The sequence below is a fragment of the Mastigoproctus giganteus genome, chromosome 9 (assembly GCF_048544385.1).
Source record: "Mastigoproctus giganteus isolate SK-2022 chromosome 9, ASM4854438v1, whole genome shotgun sequence".
Classification (NCBI taxonomy): domain Eukaryota; kingdom Metazoa; phylum Arthropoda; class Arachnida; order Uropygi; family Thelyphonidae; genus Mastigoproctus; species Mastigoproctus giganteus.
The window spans coordinates 214,152,589-214,177,549 of record NC_143583.1 but is presented as its reverse complement, the minus strand read 5'-3'; the positions used below and the strand labels follow the sequence as shown (position 1 = coordinate 214,177,549).

General features: G+C 36.2%; 1 protein-coding gene across 1 annotated transcript in view; it reads right to left on the bottom strand.

The window, feature by feature from the left end:
* Positions 1–299: 299 nt before the first annotated feature.
* LOC150081115 (uncharacterized) overlaps positions 300–24,961 on the bottom strand; it is a 38,950-nt gene continuing 14,288 nt past the window's right edge. The window contains exons 3-4 of the mRNA XM_090381753.1: positions 24,160–24,214; positions 300–479 (exon numbers count right to left, since the gene is read on the bottom strand). Of these exons, the coding sequence (XP_090237879.1) occupies positions 367–479; positions 24,160–24,214 (168 nt within the window). The 3' untranslated portion in view covers positions 300–366. The remainder of the gene's footprint in view (positions 480–24,159; positions 24,215–24,961) is intronic.

Sequence of the window (24,961 nt, the reverse complement as noted above, 5' to 3'; positions counted from 1 at the left end):
TAAACACATGGGTTGTGTTAGGGTAGCTAAGAAGTTGTGTTAGGGTAGCTTCCTTGTGCAAAGCAGCTCTGACAGCTGCTTTGCACAAGGAAGGGAGGTAAATCCCAGCAAATATCTACTGGAAATTGGTAAGAAGTTAAGAGTTGAGACCATCATACAAGCCAAAGGGGTGAACTTACTGTCCATTAGGTTTCTGAATTAAAAGCGTTTTTGCAACTTGCGTGTGTGTGTGTGTGTGTGTGTGTGTGTGTTAGTACTTTTTGCCATACAGTACTGCAAATAATCTGTAGCAGTTGGCTTCACATAATTCTTAGTCAGACTATGATTCTCAATGGCTAAGGATGTGTTATGAATAAACATAATTTACTAAGACATGATATAGTCTACATCTGAAATTTTGTCATTAGTTGGGATATAATTTTCTTCATCAACTTCTTCCTCTTCTTCAAATTCTTCTACACCAACTCCAGTTGCTAAAGCTGGAAAGAAAAAGTTCACTTCAACATCTCACCATTCATCATTACAAATACAAATTACAAATAATTACAAATACAAATCAATATTACAAATACACCTAAGAATATGAAACAGAAATGAAATAATTTAAATTTTATAACATGCACCATGACAGTGGGTAGGATTACCTTACCAGAAACAATAATGATTTTATAAAGTTAATGGCTGAAACCTTCATCAGAGTTAAAAAAAAAAAAAAAAAAATATATATATATATATATATATATATATAATTACGAATAATAAAAATAAAAATAAATAGAGAAGCTGTATGGTATGTGTGGGGGAAGAAAATTAAGATTTAGATGGATTAGAATTGCGATAATATGAATTATGGATCAGGGACACTGCAAGCGCAAAGGTACCCTACAACCATAATGTATACACAAATTATTTTTTTGTAAATTAATAAGAGGAGTTTACCTCAATATAGTACGTGGAACACTTCCGTATGATACCCTCCAGAAATTAAAACGGAAAAAACGAAAAAATCGACAACTTACCGGTCCATTAAAGTAAAATATAAATAATTAAAGTAAAATATAAATAATTAAATAATCAATTTAACACAATTCAAAATCAATTCAAAACAATTAAAATTAAAATTAACGCAATTAAAAGGAAGGAAGATCGTTTTGAATATTTTCGTTATTCTTTTAATTGCGTTAATTTTAATTTTAATTGTTTTGAATTGATTTTGAATTGTGTTAAATTGATTATTTAATTATTTATATTTTACTTTAATTATTTATATTTTACTTTAATGGACCGGTAAGTTGTCGATTTTTTCGTTTTTTTCCGTTTTAATTTCTGGAGGGTATCATACGGAAGTGTTCCACGTACTATATTGAGGTAAACTCCTCTTATTAATTTACAAATATTATTATCAACGTAGAACATATTGAGTATTACAGCTCTGATTCATACTATCTAACAAATTATTTTTATGTGTAGAATATAGTAAGTATACATATAAGTATCGAATTTAACTAATGCTACTAATGAAAATACGGTGTACCCTGGGAGCGATATGTGTTGAACAAAGGGTGGAAGAAAGGAAAAGAAAATAAGTGTAACGATATAAAATGAAAAGAACCAAAAAGCAAATTTTGAAAAAACAACGACCAAGGTAGAAATAGCATTGCAGTATCTTTCATAATTTGTCTTCTTCAGAGGTCATCCACCAAAATTATGAAAAGGACAGCAATACTCTTACTTCTGTTTCTGACATGTTCTGTATGTCAAGGAACACGTGTAAGAAACCACGTGGTAAAATCTAAAAAGAATTTTGAATACAAATTTTGAATAAATAATTAAAATCAAGTTATTCAAAACTATTATGTGTTACTAAAGTATTACATACAGAACATGGATGACCTCACAGAAGTAAGTAGACCGCTATGAAAGTGAAATAGGCGAAGACAAAGGAATAGGAGTGACCGAATGACAAGGTCTTACTGCTACTGGTGGTGTTGACAGAAAAGACTGCCGGAGGCTAACCCGTGTATATATGCGTAGATACGCTAGCGGCGCCTAGCGTTAGACGAATTTTGGTGTCTGTATATTATGTAATGAATTTACGTAGGCGGTGGAGCTGCGCTAGGCTAAGATTAAGTACATGACGCTCAAACACCCAGGATAGCTAAGAAATATAATAGCTGACAAAGTAGCAGTAGAAGGCAGCTAAACTTTGTTAAGGCGAAAAAATAGATTGGGTATAGTAGGAAAAATAGTGCTCTGGTATAGCGTTCAGTAGACTAATGGCGCACAGAGCATAAAATGTAGAATCTAATAAAGTAAAAAGATGATTAAATTAGAAATATGTAGTTGGGCTAGGGTAATTCGGGGTTGCAAACCCGTTCCTATAGTTAGGACCCTGAATGAATGTCCGAGAGTTAGTGCATCATGTATTTAAGTCAGTTGCGTTAAAAGTGTAATTGTGTACATTTAAGTTACAATCAAATCACAATTAACGATTAAATAAATAAATCAAGATAGGCTTAAAAATAATTACAAGATAATTACAAGATAAATACAGTGTTAGGCCAATCGGTGGGTACGAGTTTTCCAGACTATAAGACACCAAAGAGGCCTAGTGTATTGTATTTACACTATATATATATTTGATGCGTATGGGAATAATTATAAGTCAATAAGGCTGTTTATATTAATATCTATTAGGTTCTTGTGCCTTAATATGTTAAGGGCTTTATTGATATGATGGTGCAGATATGCAATAGGAAAAAGATTTTTGGTCAGCAGTTTACTGTATAATATTCTGATGTTATCAATAGCTGTTGTTTTTTTGCTGCATATGGTTGCTATTCTGATGCATTGTGCTAGGATAACATTAGCATGTACCTGTTTGGAAATATTGGAATTCCATTGTGTAAAGTTTACTATGCTAAAGTTGAATGCTTCACGTTTGTTGTACAAATTGATGGAGGTTATACCATTTTTTAACTTAATATCTAGATCCAAAAAATGGGCTGCTGTATCAGAATTGTTTGTTCTTTCTAGTACAAGTTCGTTGGGGTATAAATGTCCATAATCCTGGATGAAATTCGGGCAGTTGATCACTATGAGGTCGTCTATATATCTGAATAGGATAAGGTCCTGTGGAAATGAGGTTTCTGACCAATATAGATATAGGTTGGCTATTATGCATGAGGCTGGGCTGCCCATAGGTGTTCCATTGGTTTGTTGATATACTGTATTACCATCATATATGAAGTTATTGGAGATACATAAGTTCAGTATGTTGTTCCAGTAGTAGGTGTTGCAGGAAATAGAATCCTTATGTTTATCATATATATCTTTGAGTACAGATTTTAGATTGGTTTGATTGATACTGGTAAATAGGCTATGGAAATCAAAGGTTTGAATATTATTAACTTTATTACTTTGCAAAAATTTTAATACAGGTTGGTTGTTGCCTATGATTTTACTGTTATGTATGTTATGCATCAGTGGTTGCAGTAGTTGTTCAAGCGTCTTTCCAGATTTGTGTACATAACTATTTTTGCATGAGGTTATGAATCTGAAGCCTATTGGTTTTTTATGAAATTTAGGAATGAAGTAAATATAAGGCAAGCTGTAATTGCTTAAATTAAGCTTTAGTTTCTTATTGAAGGCTATTAGTTTTTTTGTAATGCTATTACATGTACTGGAAATCGGCTTGTAAGTATTACTTGAGTTAAGTTCCTTAGTTAACGTATGTGTATAAAAATATTTGCAAATGAATGCAAAATTATTGGCTGCTTTATCTACCGGTGTGATTACGAAGTCTTTATGTATTTCTAGCAGTTTATGTTTTAATTTAGTCAAGTTGTAGTATTTGCCCTGATAATATACATTTGAACTGTGTAATGCATATTTATGCTTAAATAAGGCGAATGTATGGCTAATCCACATATGGTATGCTTCTATAGGTGTGTTATTTTTGTAGGCTAGTTGGAAGCAGTAGTTTAACAGGTCTTGATATAGCTGCTTATTGAAGTTAGTTGCATTTATTCTGGTACGTGGCCTGAATTTGAATCCTTGTGATAGTACATATCTGAGCATTGGGTCTGTAACTATGTTTAGATTTCCTGTAATGATGTGTCCATAGTCTGGATCAATATATTGCTGCATGTTATTTTGTTGACAAATGCAGTTGTTGGTGTCTGCAATATGTGATATTAAACTGGTAGCTATAGATTTGTAGTTACAAGCTAATAATCCAAACGGTTTATTATATTTATATCTTCCTTTTATATAACTAGGACTAGTATTAGGAAGTAGATGATTATGCTGATTTATAAGTTTATTGATATTTATGTTGTCCATGATATGGTTGTTCAAGTTCAAGATAATGATTCATTCATTATCATATGTTGTAGAGTTTTTTTTTTTGTTTTTTAGATTGAATTTAGATTAAATTCAATTAAATTTTAGATTAAATTCAATCTAAAAAACAAAAGCTCTACAGCTCTAAAACAGTGTTCGCAGGCCGGCCGCTAGTTAGTACACTAGACTGAACCTACTGGTAACTCTCTAGGAGGCTTCCAGATCAGCTGGTGTGTAATCTTGCTACCTCTACTCTGCCAGATAATGACTGAAGGGAATCCAAGTAGTGTGTATGCGGGGGCCATTGTCGACACCACATTATGTCAAGGATCTGGGTATATTCTTACCATGTATACACCACATCCAAAAATTTCATTACTTCATACAGCATGTCCCACCCACTATTTCTTACTATTGAATACACCATGAATTGTCAAACTAATAGAGTAAGCTTATCTGCGAAAAGATCTAAACCTCCCAAACACTTCCTAATTCATTTCACAAATATATGTGGTCTCAATTCTAATCTCAACGATGTCCATTTCCACTTGCAGTCTGCCAAACCCCATGTACTTTTTCTGACAGAATCTCAGTTATCGGTTGATTCAACTACTGCTCATCTCAGTTGCCCAAATTATTCGTTGTATGATCCTTTTGCCTCAAAGGTGGTACTTGTGCATATGTTCGTTCCGGTATTCCCTGTCAGAGACTTGGTAAGTTGGAATCTCCTCTTTTCGATCTTCTCTGACTTAAAGTCTCTCTACCTCATTGTGTCAAATTCATCTGTTGTCTCTACCATTCTCCCAACTCCACTAATAACTTGGAGCTCTTTGACTTCCTCTCTTTGCAACTTCACTTTCTCCAGTCCAACTTTCCTAACAGTGAAGTAATTTTCCTTTGTGATTTTAATGTTCACAACTCCAGGTGGCTTCCATTTTCTAGTCACACAACCACCCAGCTGGTCGAGATGCTAAGACTTTTGCAATCACTAACGACCTTGCACAGATTGTTCATTTACCTACAAGAATACCGGACAATTCTAACCATACGGCCAACACACTTGATCTTTTTCTCACAAACAACCCTTCTAATAACACGGTCGAAGTGAGAGGTCCTTTAGGAACCTCAGATCACAACTTGGTGAATGTCTCTTCTCCAATGGAGCCTTTATCTCATGGCAATTCCCAACCTCGTATTGTTTGGCATTATAAGAATGCAAAATGGGATCACCTACGAGATTTCTTTTCCTCGGTTGGATTACTGTTTCAAAACTTCTGATGACAACGTTTGCTCAGATCGTGTCAGTGAAATTATTCTTGCAGGAATGGAATCCTTTATCCCACACTCCACTTTAAAATCTCGTCCTTTATCTAAACCTTGGTTTTCCAATAAATGTGCTAAGGGTGCTCAAGAGAAGAACGTTGCATTTCTAATCCTTAATTTTCATTTTCTGCCTACACCAAAGCTTGCAACAATTGTAAAGCAGTTATTAATCCGTCCAAACTAGAGTTTGAACAGGCTAAGAGTAGAAAACTTGCTACTTGCCCTAATGGTAGCCAAGCATTCTGGTCTCTTGCCAAAGCTATTGGCAGCAACTTTTGCCCATCTCAGCTCCCACCTCTGTCCAAATCAGATGGTCCTATTGTCACTTCAGCCGAGGATAAAGCTGACCTGCTAGCATCCTGTTTTTCTTCAAACTCATGTATTAATGATCTTGGTAAAACACCTCCCACCATTCCCAACTGGCTCCATTCAATGCCTCCTAGGGTCTTCCATCAGAAGGATTTTGATGAATCTCGATGCTAAGGAAGCTACAGCTCCCGATGGTATTTCTCCACTTGTTCTCAAAACCTGTGCTCCTGAACTTACTCCTGTTCTTTGCCGCCTTTTTTTCACTTTCTTATTCCAAAGGTGTTTTACCTTTTGCTTGGAAATTTGCTCATATCCAGCCAGTTCCGAAAAGGGTAACAAATCCCTCCCATACAATTATAGACCCATTGCAATTACTTCTACTCTTTCTAAAGTAATGGAGAAATCAATTAACCGCCAACTCTTAAACTATCTAGAAACCTTCCATCTGATCAACGATCGCCAGTATGGATTCCGTCAGTATCAATCCACTGGTGATATTCTGGCTTATGTTACCCATTTATGGACTAATTCAATGGAAAGGTTCGGTGAAACACAAGTAGTTGCTCTTGACATCTCAAAGGCTTTCGATCGTATTTGCCATAAAGGTTTTCTAAACAAGCTTCCATCTTATGGTTTGCCAACCGTGTTTTGTAATTGGTTATCCAGTTTTCTCTCTAACCGCTCACTGAGGATGATGGCAGATGGCTCTCTGTTTTCTAACTTCTCCACTAATGCCGGTGTCCCGCAAGGTTCAGTTCTTTCCCTCACTCTTTTCCTCTTGTATATTAATGACCTTCTTCCATTGACTGGAAATCCTCTCCATAGTTTTGCCAATGATAGCACATTGCATTCCACTTTCCATTTTGAAAAACCTTGCCCTGCTCAATCAACTTCAACTTCTCGAATATCCACTACCAATTCCTTAAATGCCGATCTCCAGGTAATTCTTCAGTGGAGCAAAGACAACTTCGTTGATTTCAATCCTTCTAAAACTCAGTCTTGTCTTAAATCTCGCAAAAAGGATTCTTCTGCTCCTATGCTTATCTTTGGTGATACTCCAATTTCTAGGCAAGATGATATATCTCTTTTAGGGATTACCCTGACTTTTAATCTGACTTGGCACAAGCACATTACAAATATTGCTTCCTCTGCATCTAAAAAATTTGGTTTTCTCTTTTGCTTTCGGCGTTACTTTTCTTCCAAACAGTTGTTCACTCTGTATAAATCGCAAATCAGCACTACCAGGGAAAATTGTTCCCACCTCTGGGGTGGTGCCCCCAAAACCTCTCTCAGGCTTCTTGATTCCATTCAGAAGAGGGTAGTTAGGTTAATTAATGATTCACCTCTAACAGAGTCTCTCCACTCACTGTCTCATAGACGTACTGTTTCTGCTGCATGCCTCTTCTACAGATATTTCCATGGGCACTGTTTTTCTGAATTGGCTTCTATAATTCCCCCTCTCTCTTTCAAAACAGTCCGAACATGTGCCGCCACCACCAGCCAACATCTATTTACTGTCCAACTTCAAATTCACAGAACCAACTTTTCATCTTCCTTGTTTATTCGTTCAACTGCCGTTTTCTGGAACAACCTTGCTTTATACGTATTTCCTGAAAATTACAGGCTACAGAAGTTCAAGTCCAATGTCAACAAATATCTTCTTTCGTCTTCTCAACCTCCAACCCAAGCATAATACTAAGTACTATAGGTTCTAATACCTCTCGTGTTTGGGGTTTACATAAAAAATAAAAAATAAAATAAAAATTTATCTCACTAAAAGTGATCTCTTGATATCAATGAACTTCTGACTTCTCACTTCTGTCTTCCCTCAGCCTCACTAAGTCTGAATGCGTTATGAATCTATTAAGTCTGGTAATGATAGATGCAGCTACACATGTCATAATTTGTAATTCAAAATAGCATTCGGTAAGAATGCTTGGTAGTTTCTCTACTCAAGTTTCTTGGTAGTTTCTACTCTCTCTACTTGGCCTAAAAAATGTGTTACAATCAGAAGTTCTGCTAGTGCATGTATTCACAGCTGTTGCTAAAGCACTATCCTGGTTTATTACAGTTTTTTCTGTAATAAACCAGGAGGATAGTGCTTTAGCAATAGCTTAAGTTGCTGAGAAATCCCTCTGACAATGAACAGGATTAGAACAGTGCCAATTATTATATACTTATGATACAGTGCTAGTTATTTTACAACTAAGAACTCTTCCAGGTTTCACATCATTGGTGTATGAATCATTTATAGTAAACCATGTGTTGTGTTACAGTCTATGGTAAAACTTTGGAATTTAAATTTTTTGCAATTGGTATATGAACACTAGGCAGTGAGAAAAGAGAAAGAAAATAAAGAAATATTTCTTGGGATTAATGAATGAAATGCTTTTGTTCATAACAGTATCAATAATAATGAAAGGAAGAAATTATCCAAGCTGTGGAAGTAGATCCAGTAGAAAGTTGAAGACTACACTGCAACATTATGACAGATTGCTGTTTGCTGAAGTAGTCTACATCAAGCTAACTATATGACATACTTGTCATATAGTTAGCTTGTAAATGTAAAACCAACTTTGAACATAAATGCACACAGAAGAGTGGAGTTTCTATACTTAAAATTAACTTATATAAGCAAGTAACGTTTTCATTTGTTTTGTTTCAGTTATTCATTTGTTTGTTTTATTTTTGTTAAGTTTTGTTACAGCCCATATCTAGTTGAAGTGTAATATAAATTTATGGATTCCATAAGCGTACCATATTCTAACAGGAAGCTAACAGATTTTGTAATAACTTTGTCATAATTTTGTAATTCTAACATATTTTGTAATAACTGAGAGTAAAGTGGAAGGGAAACTGTTGACGCCAAATATAAAAAAGGCATCTAGGGTTCAAGGGTTTGTTTGGTTTGGGAATTTTTTTTAGGTGCAAAGGCATCTATGGCCATAATGTGCCAGGGTTGAAGGGATCTATCCAATTACGTTAAAGGATGGAGAAAAAGTGGTAAACAAACCTTTAGCCATAACTATGAGAGCATATAAGACCTGTTAGCTTGACTTAGGCTCAGGGAAAATAACAGAGTCACTGATTAAAAAAGAAATGCAGGACCATGAAGTTCTAATGCAGTCACAGCATGGATTTCTTAAGGGGGCAATCTTGTCAGGCACTCAAATTGTAAGAGATGACAACACAGTTCTGAAAAATTTTCACAATATGAGATATACCAAAGGGATGAACTTATCAAACATAATACATTTATGACCTTTAAGGCCTCTGACCATGGGAGCAAATTTAAAAGGAAAAGAAATAAGTTAAGAGCTGGTTGCATTTAACTGAGAATAACAATAGTCCTTTCTAATTGGGAATCCTTACCTTATATGAAGTTAAAAACTAGGCAACTCGTGACACATTTCACAATATGAGATGAGTGATGATGTCTTTTTGGAACCATAGAATGTTCTTTTAGAATTTACTGCGTAGAAAATATGTTTTTATCTCAACACTCACTCTCTCTCTCTCTCTCTCTCTCTGTAACTTTGTCATTAGAGGAGCTAACTGTGGCTGATGTTGATGCTGTTTACATGGATCTTGCCAAAGCCTTTTCAAAGTTCCTCTAAACTTGTCAAAGGGCTGTGTAGGCCTATGCTATGAAAACTACTAACAAACCAATCTTATCACCCAATATACAGGACCCTCTAATGAAAATTAAATAAAACTAAATAAAATTAATAAAATATATATACACAATGTGGCAATTAAATAAAGAGACTGTGTGCACTCTGCATTTAATATTAACCCCTTCCCAGATCATTTTTTTCCTGAAAATGTGACATAACAGATCAACTTTTTTTTATTTTACTGATTAAAAGTATGCATCACGCGAATACTCACTGTATAGTTTTTTGTTTTTTATAATTTTTTTAGTAGAAAATAGATGGGAGTAATTAACCCATTTAGGCTATCACGAGTTATCTCATGTATGCCAAAAAGTGTGCAAATTATACAGATTTTTTTAATAAATTAGTGCTTGAGCTAAAAGAAAGTAACAGAAAAACACAAAAAAATGCAAACTTACTTTAGCATTAGCATTAGTAAAGGCACATGATGCAAGAAAGAAAGCGTATATAGCATCAGCCAAAAAAAAAAAAAAAAAGCACCCTTCTCATTTCACCCATTCACTCCCTCCAAATGTTTGTCTAGTTCAGCCTTGAATCTATTTAAGCTATCAACTTCTAATTTATTCCCTGAAAGACAAATTGAATTCCACAAAAAAAAAAAAACGGCATTTCATGAAAAACAAACAGTAATTTTACTTGGTGTAGTAGGTCTTGAAGCAAGGAGTGATGCAAAGGCCAATTTCACATGTTTCACACATGTAGTGTGTCTCCTTTCGAATTTTATTCCATCGCTGTTCCGCTTTTTAGAGCATACCCGACAAGTTCTAGTTGGAAAGTTCTTCTTGGTTGATGGAATATCAATGGGGTAATGGCCTGGTGAATAGCGCAAGTTGGGTGGGATGTTGAGGACGCTCTTCCCTTTTAAATGGGTGGAATTTGCAGGTGATATTTCTTGATAAGTTCACCAATCAGGTGCAATCTGAAATTCAAGGGTGAAAGAGCTTTTTGGCCATCTGAAATTGTGGCTTTATACAGTAGAAATGAATTCCACACAGCTAGGTTCATTAGGCGAAAGAAAACCTTCCTGTAGTATTTTTTAATCCATTTCCTGGGCAGGGGATAGTTTGCCAAATGCTGGTGAACTTTATCTACACCTCCCATGGAAAAGTTATAGTCACAAACTACTTTGGGTCTCTTCACTACTCCTGTTCGAGTTTCTATTTCTTCCTGAGAAGGATTATGGACCATAGATAACAACACTACATCTTTTTTATCTTTCCAACGTAAGGCCATAATTTTCCCTCTTTGAAAAGCAGCAACCTCTTGCCTTTTCAGCTTTTCCTTCTTCAGCATTTCAGGCATTTCCTTTCTGTTTAGTCTCACTGTACCATAAACATAATTTTCTTTGTGATGAGAATATTAGCTAATTGGGGACTGGTATAATAATTGTCAACTGTGAGGCAATATCCTTTTCCAAACAGAGGCTTTATGAGAGTCAAAACCATTTGTGTAGACATTGGAAGACCAATAAAGTCTGGATCCATTTCTGTATCTTTTGCTACATATATTATGAAAGTCAAAACATAGCCACTTTCGGATTCACACAGCATATAATACTTTATGCCAAACCTTGAGCATTTCAATGGCATATACTGCACCCAACTGAGTCTTCCTTTGTACAGCATCAAGCTTTTATCTATTGTTGTCTCTTTTAGGAACATAGAGTCTTTTAAATTTATTTTCTAAGAAGCAATAGACATCATAAATCCTGTTTAGTTTTGGATTTGGGTGCATATTTGCATCATATGATCATTATCTGAGAAATGAAGGTATTGTTTTATCTTTTTATAATGCCTAAGAGCCATTGTAGTTCCAAACACTTGTGCCTCAAGTAATGGCTTTTTTGACCAGTGCATATATTCTTCAGGCTTTTTCACAATACCTTGCAGCATTTTCAGAGCAAAAAATACTCTCAATTCAGCATGCATCACTGGAGTCCAACTAGAATCACAAGCAGCACTCTGTTCTGAAAATTTATTAGTCTCAGAGCACACTAGATTGATTAGTTGTTCAACAAAAAATAAAGCAAAAAAGTCTGGGTGTCATTTCATCTGTATTGCTTTCCATGCGCAAACCTGGCTGTGCAGCAAATGGAAATCTTGGGGGGGGGGCAGGGGAAGTCTTTAGTACAGTAAATTTTGAACCACTGTCTAGCATCTAAAACATTGACATCACCATCTTCTTCATCTGAATCAAAACTTGAAACAGATTTATCAGAATTGGATTTACCAGAAGTTTCCAATTCACTATATAAATTGTCACTAATCTCTTCTTCACTACTCATTATATAAATAAATTGAAAAAATCAAGTGGAATGCACAAGCAGTAACCTCCCGCCACAAGAAATAATCGTGAACTAACTACATTCTGACATTGCTGTACAATATAAGTAAAATGAAGGTCAGTCGTCTGCTGCCAGCCATAAGAAAATCCTGAGAAATCTTGGGATTTATCTGGCTAATGAAAAATTAGCTAGATAAATGCCCGAGAAAATATGTTTCAGTCCTAAATTTGGAGTTATTATTATTTGCTTTTATCCTGCGATATCTCGTGCAGTTCCAAATAACTTTTAAAACTAAAAACGAGATATCTCGGGATAATTTATTAAAAAAAAAAAAAAAACTTTTGAGCCTACAGGCCAGTAGATGCATATACCCTATAATCTTAAGGGAGGCAGCAAGTGAGTACATTGAACCACTGAGGCTAATTATGTGAGCATCACTGGACTCAGGAGTTAGTCTGTTGGATTGAAAAAGTGTCAATGTATCTCCAATACATAAGGGCAGTTCTAAGAGTGACGTGGGAAACTACCAGCCGGTTAGGATAACTTCAAGTAGTAGGGGAAATCATCATGGAGACAATGATCAAAGTTGGAATTCAGGATCATTTAGATAGAAATGGAATTCTGAAGAGCATGGTTTTGTAAAGGGAAAATCATGTTTAACTAATCTGGTTAGCTATTTTGACAGGGTCACTCAAGAGCTGGACTTTGAGAATAATTTCGACATTGTTTATTTGGATTTCAGCAAAGCATTTGACTCGGTCCCACATGAGTGGTTACTTTATAGGCTGGAACAGGATGGAATCACAGGGAAAATCCTTAGATGGATAGCTGGATGGCTTCAGGGCAGGAGGCAGAGGGTTGGGATAAATGGTTATTCCTCAGATTGGGTTAATGTAAGAAGTGGGGTTCCCCAAGGATCAGTATTAGGACCACTGTTGTTTTTGATTTTCATAAATGACATTGATGAAGGGATAGAGGGCATGATGTCTAAATTTGCAGATGATGTAAAGATTGGTAATGATCGCTGCCAAGCAGAGCTTCTTCAGAATGACCTAGATAGACTTCAGGGACGGTCAGAAAAATGGCAACTATGCTTTAATACAGCAAAGTGTAAGGTATTGCACCTGGGGAACAGTAAACCCAAAATAACTTATACACTTGGCAGAGTTGAACTAAAGCCAGTAGTGGAGGAAAGGGATTTGGGTGTTACGACATGGTCATACTTTAAGTTCTCTGAGCATCGTAGACAGGTTGCAAGGAAGGCCCACAGTGTCCTATCGATGATGTATCGAACAACTGCTAGTAGAAATAAGTACGTCATAATCCCATTGTATAAGGCTATTGTTAGACCACACTTGGAATACTGTGTTCAGATATGGAGACCGCATGGGTAACTCGCCAGGTGAGATTTGCAAAAGGGCATCCATATGAGGAAAGACTTAGAATATGTGGGTTGCAGAGCTTGGAAAGTAGATACCTTAGAGGAGACTTGATTGAGGTGTTTAAGGTTCTGAGAGGCATAAGCAAAATGAATGAGGACGAAATTTTCACAGTTATAAATGATTTTAGAACATGGGGCCATAATTTCAAGTTACGGGGGAAGATGTTTAGACTGGATTGCAGGAAGTTTTATTTGAGCCAACGAGTTATAAATTACTGGAATAAGTTACCTGCATGGGTGTGGTAGAGGCTGACAGTTTTGTGAAATTCAAAGGTCAGCTGGATAATTACCTATGGAAGGAGGGAAATGCTTAGGATTTCCATTTCTTTTCTCTTATTTATTAATTATTATTATTTTAATTTTTTTTATTATTATTATTTTATTTTAATTTTTTTGTTATTTTATTATTACTGTTATTTATTTATTTTATTATTATTATTTTTTTTTTTGGCTGGTGCAGCATAAGCCATAGGCTTCCTTGCACCATGTGGCCATTGCTAATACTAATACATGAGGGGGTTAATGTAAGAGGCCAAAACAGTACATGATTAGATCTGATAGAGTGTGCTCTTTCCAATGAGTGCAAGTTGAAACTTGTCCGGTCAATTGTTCGTGATTTATGACGGAAAGAGTAATAGCAATTTTGTGCATGTTGTCAGAAAATTGAAAATGGATTAAAGAGCAGTTATCAAATTTTATTGTAAATTGGGAAGAAGTGCTACGGAAACTTCTGATGATTTAAAAATGTTTATGCTGATGAATGTTTGTCTCAACTAAGAGTGTTTGAATGATTTTCTCATTTTTGTAAAGGACATGAGTCATTAGAGGATGATCCCGACTTAGTCGACCGATCTCTGTTCGAACACTGGAAATTGTCACTGAAATCATCGCATTGAAACTGACAATTTTTCTAATCAATTGTCAGATTGGAAAAATTATAACTGAAGACAGATCAATATCAATGAGGTTGCTTGCTGAGATGATCAGTAGCAATAAGGAATCTGTACAAGAAATTCTAAAAGATCTGGGTATGAGAAAAATTTGTTCCCGTTTTGTACCACATTCGTTGAGTTTCGGGCAACGAGTAAAAAGAGTCAAGTGTTGCATCGATTTGATGGCATGTGTTGACAACGACCCAACATTTTTGAGCAGAATTGTTACCAGTGATGAAAGTTGGGTATTTCAATACGATCTCGAGACAAAACGTTAGAGTTCAGAATGGCGTGTCATCCTCTCACTATCAGAAAAATTGCGAGTGAAAACCATGTTGATCGTCTTCTTTGATATCAAAGGCATTATCCATCAAGAATTTGTGCCTCGAGGGACAACAGCTACAAAAAAGTTCTATGAGGTGTTTGAAGAGGCTGTTGGATTGAATTTGTCGGGTGAGACGCAAAATGTTCAACTCCAAAAATTGGTTGTTGTTGCATGACAATGCACCCGCACATTCTGCCATCAACAGCAAGCAATTTTTGGCATAAAAATTTATTCCAGTCATTCAACACCCCCATATTCTCCTGATTTGGTTCCCCCAGATTACTTTTTGTTTCCCAAAATCAAAACAGTCATGAAAGGAACGCGATACGAGATGATAGAGGCCACAGAGGCTGCAGTGACCAGATGAAAGCAGTACCAGAAGAGGAGTGCCAGAAGTGTTTTTGAAACTTGTATAAAAGATGTAAACAGTGTGTACACATTGGAGGTGTATTATAACAAAAATATATAACCTTACTTTGCCATTAGTGTTATTCTTTTTTTTTGTAGTGGCATCAATCTCATTATTTAATTAGTACACTGTGTATTGTAGGTGGTAGATGACTTTCATCAACCGGTGAAATACCACCACTGCTTATTGGAGGCTTGAAGTGGTGAAACCCATGTTTAGTCTCTAGAGCAAAGTTTTCGGCATTCCCCTCCCCCCATACTTCTCCTTCAACCCATGCACGGTACTAAGTACTATAGGTTTTGAGACCTTTCGTGTTTGGGGTTTTTCATAAAAAAAAAATAATAATAAAAAATAAAAAAAAAATTAAAAATAACCTAGAAGAAATAGACCTGGATATTACAAAGTAACCAACAGCAAGGAAGACCTAACTACTAAAAACCAAGTTACAATTAAAAAAAAACAAGAGTTTTACTGTGAGAAAGCAGAGGGGGGGGGGGTTATGCAGGTAGATCATTTTGGTTGCCCTTTGCTGGGCAACCAACAATGGGTTTTGCAGTAAATGCAAATAAATGTTGCGTGCTCTCTCTCTCTCTCTCTCTCTCTCTTTTGCTGGTCCTAAGAAAAAAGGTCACTTTGCCTTCAAGTATGCTGTTAATTAAGAAAAACATAAAATCAAAAGAAGTGCATCCAGTTGATATAGATGAACAGTACACTGTTGAGTCAGTTTGGTGTGACATAAGCACTGCGAAAGCAAAAATAAGAGTAGGAGTGTGTTATAGGCCTAATGACTCGAATGAGTACAATGAACAATTGTACAGAGAAATAGAGTGGGCTAGTAAATCAGAATGTCTTATAATGGGGGATTTTAACTTCCCAGATATTGACTGGAACTTGTGGGTTGGTCACTCACAAGCTAGTCAGACTTTTGTGGATTTATTGGATGATTGTTTTCTGCAGCAGCAAGTTCGAGAGGCAACCAGAGAAAGTAATACTCTTGATCTGGTTATCAGCAGTGATCATTCGTGTATTAAGAATTTGCAGATAAAGGAACCACTAGGTGGCAGTGATCAGTGTACCGATTTACTTAAAGATTTAATTGCCATCAGGGATAAAGGAAAGGGTTTTTGCTTCCGTAAAGGTGAGTACAGTGGTCTCCGACAGTTTTTAAATTCTGTACAGTGGGATCAACTGACGATGTTACCAACATTAAATTCTAAGTGGGAAGCATTCAAGGAATTAATCGTGGATGCTACTAAAAGTTTCATACCTATTAAGAAATATTGTTCAAGGTTTAGGCCTAAATGGTTATCTAATGAACTAATCAGACTCGTAACAGAGAAGAAAAATGCATGGGATGCATATAAATTATCAAGCGACTCAGAAGCCTATGGCAAATATAAGCTAGTCTGTAATCAGGTCACAAAGGAGGTTAGGCAGGCGAAGACAGATTATGAGAAATCCTTGGCAAAAGATGCTAAGAAAAACAGCAAGGATTTCTTTACTTATATAAACTCTAAAAGGAAGGGGATGAATCTGATTGGTCCACTTGACATTGATGGTTCAACTGTTGATGATCCTGCTCAGATAACAAACTGAATGAGTATTTTGCATCTACATTCACACATGAGGAATTATTAAGGTTTGAAAATGGCAGAAGGTTATCAAATTGTAGCAGGATACTTAATGATTTTGTAATAACTGAAAGCAAAGTGGAGGAGAAATTGTTGAAGTTAAACATAAGAAAAGCACCTGGGGTGGATGGGATCTATCCAGTTATATTAAAGGAGGCAGCAAAGCAACTAAGCAAACCCTTAGCCATAATTATGAGAGCATCCATGGATTCAAGGGAGGTCCCCACGGACTGGAAATGTGCAAATGTATCCCCAATTCACAAAGGGGGATCGAAGGGTGACACGAGTAATTACAGAACAGTTAGTTTAACTTCTGTTCCGGATAAAATAATGGAGTCACTGGTTAAAGATGCATTGCAGGATCATCTAGACAAGACTGCAGCAATAATTCAGACACAGCATGGGTTTGTTAAGGGAAAGTCTTGTCTGAAAAATTTGATAGGATATTATGATGTGGTTACAAAGGAACTGGATGCAAAAAATAATTTTGATATCATATATTTGGATTTCAGGAAAGCTTTTGACACTGTTGCGCATGGAAGACTATTTAACAAATTGGAGCAGAATGGTATTAAGGGTAAGTTGCTACAATGGATAAAAGGATGGTTAAGTGGGAGAAGACAGAGGGTGGTAATCAATGGGTGCTGCTCTTTGTGGACTAATGTTATTAGTGGAGTCCCACAGGGTTCGGTGTTAGGTCCACTGTTGTTTTGTATATTTATCAATGATATTGATGAAGGTATATCAGGCTTAATGTCGAAGTTTGCAGATGATACAAAGGTTGGCAGGGTTGTTAATGACAGTAATGGCTGTGTGCTACTGCAACAGGATCTAGATAATTTAGGCAGATGGGCTAAGAAGTGGCAACTAAAGTTTAACCTTGACAAATGCAAAGTACTGCATATGGGTAGAAGTAACCCCCAGAGAAACGTACCGTGTGGTACTACATTTAAGGTGGTAGAAAATAAAAAAGACCTGGGAGTAATTGTGCCGTCAGATATGAAGTTTTCTGAGCAATGCAGACAGGCTGCCAGGGCAGGTCATGGGGTTTTGTCAATGATATATAGGAATTTTGCTAGCAGGGAGAAGGAGGTGATTGTCCCTCTGTATAAGGCAATGGTCAGGCTATGCCTTGAGTACTGCGTACAGGTCTGGAGGCCTCATTTTAGGAAGGATGCAGATTTACTTGAGCGTGTACAGAGAAGGGCAACAAGATTGGTGAGAGGAATGAAGGGATCCTCTTACCAAGAGAGGTTTAAGTTCTGCAAATTGCAGTGGCTGGAGACTAAGTACCTGCGCGGTGATCTGATTGAGGTATACAGGGTGATTCACTACCAGTGCGACAAACTTGCAGAAAGTGTAGTGGGCACAAAGACGAATCGGAATCACATATCGTTGCAGGGTCCGAAATGCCTTCGTGATGCGGTAGAGGACGTTGAACGGGAGGTCGCGTGAACAGCGATCCCACTGGAAGTCAACATTTGCGAACTGTTTCTGTTGAAGAAACCAAGTAGCAAAAGTCCTCCGGAGTGGATAATCCGCAGGCTCCAATGATTGGACGCGTTGCAGATGGTATAAACTCATTTGGTTTATTGACAGTATCCTCCATACGGTGGCAGTGGATTGGGAAATACCCAATCGTTGGCCTATCGGGAGGTCGCGTGAACAGCGATCCCACTGGAAGTCAACATTTGCGAACCGTTTCTGTTGAAGAAACCAAGTAGCAAAAGTCCTCCGGAGTGGATAATCCGCAGGCTCCAATGATTGGACGCGTTGCAGATGGTATAAACTCATTTGGTTTGTTGATAGTATCCTCCATACGGTGGCAGTGGATTGGGAAATACCCAATCGTTGGCCTATCGCTCGAGTACTCGGATTGCCTTCTGCAAGACGGCAATTGCCTTCTGTAGGACATTCTCCTCATTGTCTGGCGTCCTCATCATTCGCTCTCGATTCATGGTACCTTTCGTGAAACAACCAGTCTCACGTAACCTTCTGTGCACACGTGCGAAAATCGTATGATGAGGAGCACGCCTGTGCGGGAAATGTTCCTGGTACAAGCGCAGAGCGGCACGCCCGTTACAGTTCGCAGCTCCATTGGCGAGGTGCATGTCGGCCAGTTCAAAGTTTGAATACTCGTCCATCCTACTGCCTCGGGAACCGGTTCGCAAATGCTGACTTCCAGTGGGATTGCTGTTCACGCGACCTCCCGTTCAATGTCTTCTACCGCATGACGAAGGCATTTCGGACCCTGCAATGCTATGTGATTCCGATTCGTCTTTGTGTCCCCTACACCTCCTGCAAGTTTGTCGCACTGGTAGTGAATCACCCTGTATAAGGCCTTGAATTGGTTGAGCACGCTGAATTCTGATGGGATCCTTCCACTTGTTCAGATTACAAAGCTAAGGGGGCATAAATTCAAATTAAGAAAAGACATGTAGAATAGATGTGAGGAAATTTGCCTTTAGCCAGCGGGTGGTTAATTGCTGGAACAAACTTCCATTTGTTGTTGTCGAAGTTGACAGGTTAAATAAATTTAAGGAGGAACTGGACAGGCATTTGGAGGGAATGGTGTGATTTTTTTTTGCTGATTCTGCATAAGCTCATACACTTGCTTTCTTGCATCACATGCCACTACTACTATTACTATGCTACTAGCAGCTCAGATATTATCATGGTTTCAGAGGTCATCAATCTCAGGGCTTTGCACGAAGACAACTGCAAATTTCTTCACCATATTAGAAATGTAATTTGCCAAGAAAGGAAAACAGGCAAGGTTCACTAAGACAGACATACACATTCAGGAATCCACATTTTTCAAATATTTACTTCAAGGCTTTTGTATTACAAATCGTTGAATTTGTGTCTCCTCATTGGAATTTATGCACCCTCATCACATGAAACACAACTGGAACAATGGCAAAACCATTCCATCAATTACCTTACTAAAAGCGGACTGGTATTCTAACATAGAATCTTCTACAAGAAACCATGCAAGTGTTTCATATTAGAGTCCCCTGACATTTGCAGAACATTACAGATTTTAAACTGCTACATAAGGTCTTCAATGGAAAGATTCTGGCACAAGACACCTTAATCATCTCCCCCCCCCATTCTAGTTGGTGGCACAAAAATATTGACACAACAATTTGCAATTTTCTTGCCAATGAACTCAAGTTTTATTTCAGTAAAAACTGCAGAGAATTCTTTCAGGCTGCTCACAAATTTCTGTAGACCAGAACATCACCCAATTAACTTTGAACAAGACAGTTGCTTTGATTTAATTTGAAAAATATTCTTGTAAACACTGACCAGACAGGAAATGTGACTTAAAAAATTTTAAAGTGGTGTAATAAAGTCCACTTCAATAGAAAAAGGAATAATAGGAAAAGAATTAAAATGCCAAAAACAGTGAAATGGTCTCTTTTTAGGTTTAGGGTGTACAAAAAAAAAAAAAAAAGAAAAAGAAAGAAAGAAACACTAGATCAAATGGAAGAAAAAAAAAATTTTTTTTCAAAAGCGAAAATTCTGGAATGTCAGTGAGAAAGTCTTCTTGATTGGTTAAAGCTGTCACAAAGTAAACTGAATAAATTTATGATCTCCTAATGAAGAATAAATAAAAACAACTGAGAGAGAATAGAAGAGGAATTCAGACACCAATGCCCAATCTTCTAAATGGGAAGCTACAAGGCATTCCAGCAGGTGAAGTACAAATGTTGTGTTTGGATAACTCCTCAACTCAAGCCTGTATTGAGCAGCTGCAACCCCAACACTACACAACTAGTAAGCAAACACTGTCCTGACTAGTGAAGTGCTTGAAGCCATGAAAAAATGAAACAGAAAACACATTGACAGAATACAAATATTCAAAGACAGTGCCTCTACTGAGAATAAAATATCTAACATTTCTAACTTAAAGCAGTAAAGGTTACCCTATAATTATAAAGTATGAACTAATTAAAATGAAATCAATTTTGAGAAAAAAATGAAAAAAAAAAAAAAAGACTCAAGAAATACATAATTTGAAATATGTTATAAGAATATTAGAATATGTTATATCAATTTATGTTGAAAGTGTTTTTCACTCCCAACTTCAAAATTAAAAAACAGGCCTTTATAGTTTGTTTCAGTTATTAATTACTGATGTGCAACTTCGGCCACAGTGATTGTTTATAGATTATCTCTTTTTCAATATCAATCTGTACAAAATATTTTTTTATGCACTATTATAAATACAAATATTTCAATATAACTTCTTGAAGTTTTTTTTTTTTTTTTCCCCCTGTATTTTTTTCCAGTTTGGCATCATTTCCCACATACAGCACAGAGCTACTGTTTGCTCTAAACTACATAATATAACACTTTCCAGTTCGATTGTATTATTTTACAATTTCTTTTTATCACAGTATTATTGTAAACTGTAAAATTGCATTTTCTTCTTCTTTGTACAGTAAATGGGTTAATTGTTGTATAATCATTAAATGAAATAAAATAAAATCAGCATAATTTTATAAAACTCGTGGAAATAAAAAGTCTTGCCTTTTTCGTATGTGAACTGTAAAACAGTTAAAAAGAAATCTTATTTTCATATGCAAAAATGACTGGAATAAGCTCTAATAACATTACTGTGTTTTAGCAAAAAACTAAACTGTCTAGAAATTAATTCCTGGCTTTAGCTTTATATTCATTTGTAAATGCATAGGTCAGAATTACAATCAACAGTAAATTATACTACCCACCCAAAAGTATCCAGGTATACATCAGTTTCACATTAGCATTATTGTCACTCAGTTAAATAGCATGTCAGCTCTCACTTCCCTTCAGCTATTATGACACACTCCATCCTTCTGGGTAGACTCCACCCACCAACAAATAATATAGTGCAGTAAATACAGTGATGTAAGGCGTAAATATCTATACAATATTGTGATTAGTGGCGGGGATGCCAGGAAAGCTGGCTGGGACTGCCTAGTACAATAAATAAATAAATAAAAAGTCCTCCATTCCTTGTGCACAACAGTGGGCAACTGATCTACTGATGTGGGATGTGCTGGTCTTGCCCTAACATAACATTTCAGTTCATCTCATAGGTGTTTCACAGGGCTCAAATCAGGATTACATGCCAGCTATTCCACCTTTTATACATTAGTGTCCATGAACTATTTTCAAATGGTGCTGACAATATTGCATGGGGTATTATCTTAGTAATACAAACATAGATCTGTACCAAAGAATTGCTGCATCACAGGGAGCATGGAAATGTCAATGGTTCCCCATACAATTACCAAAGGTCTTATGCTGTACCATAAGAAAGAGTTCCATACCATAACCCCACCTCCTCCGAACTTCATTGCTACTACAATGCTCTCCAGCTATAGATGTTCTCCAAGCATCATCTACATCCACACCTGCCCATCTGATTGAAATAGGGTATAGTGAAATTCTTCATCATAAAAGCAATTACAGTATCTGATGCACCATGCAAGGTGAGACCCCTGACTGTGGCTGGTAATGCTTGGTGTATGCACAGGCCAATCTCCCTGTGCACACCTTAACCCCTGCTGACATCTTTTAATTCCAGGTTGATGTTCAGTAGGGGTGTCTGATGGGTGTTGGGGGTGACCTAATTGTCATACTGCCCTTTCAAGTACCCTCTGATCACACGGTTTAGTTTCAGTGGTCTTCCTTGCATTGCTAAATAGCAATGGTGCTGTCATGGTTCATTTCAGGATAATATCACCAACAGTTGACTTCAGATAGTGTAGGAGCTAATGTACAAATCGACAAGGCCAGCAATGTGACATCTGGCAATAACAACACTCAAAAACAGTCAGTTTGGCTGTCTTTAATAGCTACAACTTGTACAAGTTTGGGTATTAAATAATGAGACTGTGCGTGCAGCCAATACACGGTTGGTTTTTGGGGTTTTATTGGAGCATTAGCAACTAAGGCTATAATGCACCGCAGTCAATACACACCAAGCGCCAACTGTGAAACAAAGACAACAGTTGACCTTGAACCTTTCCCTAGTCTGCCAAATCATACTAACGTCTCTTTACAGAGCAGCAGTTTTCATTACTTTGTGTTTTTGCAGTTTGTGGGAAAAATGACAGACAAAAAAAAGCAAACAACAAATCAACCTCAAATTTTTAACAAAACTACAGAAAACACCAAGATACTAACTAGGTCAAGAGCTTGTATTTGAATGGCATAAAAGATTTCTAGAGGTAAAAGAGAATGTGGAAGACTATAAATGACCATGGTATCCATGACAAGTGATGAAAATGTGGACTGGATAAGACACTGATTACAAGTGATCATCATTTATTCATTAAAATGGTTGCATCAGAACTTCTATGGACAAAGGAACAGTTAGACAAATTTTAACTGAAAATTTCAGCTTGAGAAAAGTGTGTGCCAAGATGGTGCCAAAAATTTTGAATGAAGATCAAAGAATGAAAATATACCAAGTTTGTAAAGGTGTTTTGGAAAAATCTGAAGATGATTCAGACTTTCTGAGTACTGAAATTATGTGCGATGAAAGTTTGCTGTTCCAGTTCAACCCAGAAGTTAAAAGACAGTTATTGCAATGAAAGATAAAACAATCCCCAGATCAAAAAAAAAAGAATATCAAAATCAAATATGAAATTCTGCTTCTTGTTTTCTCCAATATTAAAGAAATTATTACTGCTAAATATGCCACACCAAATCAGACTCTCAATAAAACATACTACACTGAAATTCTAACAAAAAATCTTGCAAAGCACTTATGACTCTACTGTGAAGTGATGGACGAAAGATGCATTAACAGGTTAATGCATCTTTCTCTTCATCTTGAGATCCTAAATACCTCATTTAATTTGAATAACAAAGTTTTGCTTAATTTGTTCATTACAATAGGCAATGCATTATTAAAATATTCCTAGGGACCTAAGAATAGTTTATCTCTACAAATCGATATTTTTCTTTTCTTTAGATGAAGAAAGATTCAGACTATCACTGTCACTTTTGTGATGAACTAAACTATTATAGCTGAGCATGGTTTATAGAATTATTTTACATCTTGGGCACATATAAGCGTCATGGCAGTTCACTTATGAATGTGGAAGTCTACAAATTTCCATAACTATATCAAAATTTCTCTTGTTTATTTATATTATAGCTCTCCTCCAGCTCTGTTAAAAATATTATACACAATTTCCAACTAAACTGTCGTAATTGTTTAGTGTTTATAAACACTAAACAATTTCCAAACAAGTCAGACAAGTCTGACAGATCTAACTCATTTTTGGCAAGAAAATGGACAATTAAATAAAATCAAAATGAAATGTCAAGCAAATATAGGATAAACAATTTACTCTTCTCTTGAAATTAATTTTATGCATATTAATAATCCTTAAGTTCTTATACCTATCATTCACCTTTCCAATAATGTTAATTCTATTATATAACAAAAACAAGCAAACAAGAAAAGTGCACATTACCATGAAGTGTCTTTGAAACATCTAAATGAAGCTCTTCTTGCAGTTCAGCCTCATCCTATAAAAGCAAATTAGGTTTAGGAACAGATAAGTTAATAATTTATCAGCATAGAACTCCTAAATAAGTTTAAACCAGAAGTAATCATGGTATGCACGACTGTTGCGGCACAAAAATAATCTACATGCAAAAATTTTTGGTTGGAGGTTAATGATTGAAACTTTCTAAACCTACCTAAATATAGACAACTTTGCTAGACTAGTTTCTGAAAATAAAATTCTAAGAGTTTTTCACAGACTAACTGTGAAAAACTTAGTATTTTACACTTTAGAATAAAGTATAACACAAACCATTCTCGCTACTTTTTTTTGTTAAGTGGTTGCATTGCATCTCACAGGGGTTGCTCAAAATAGGATTGACGTAGTGGTCAGGAGCGAGAGCGCAGTAGCACACACTCTTTGAGTGGACTGGGGTTCCAGTCCGTGACTGCTAAATACAATTAACATTTGTGTTGATAATTTATTGTAAACTCCTCTGACCTGGTGGTCATGCTGGAGTATAAACATGAACATTTTATATTTAACCCTGCAGTGGTAACACCCCTGGAATTAAGAAAAATGACAGTGCACAATAAACAGGTCTAAATTTTCTTTTTAATCTATAGAAAAAGTTTGTGGGACTTTTCCAATTCTCTTGGAGTATACAAATATTTCACTTTTTCTTAATGAACTACATTAATTACTGTATGCAAGTTTTTTTAGATTTTAATTTAAAAAATTAAATATTTAAAAAGTGCAGTATTTTTCA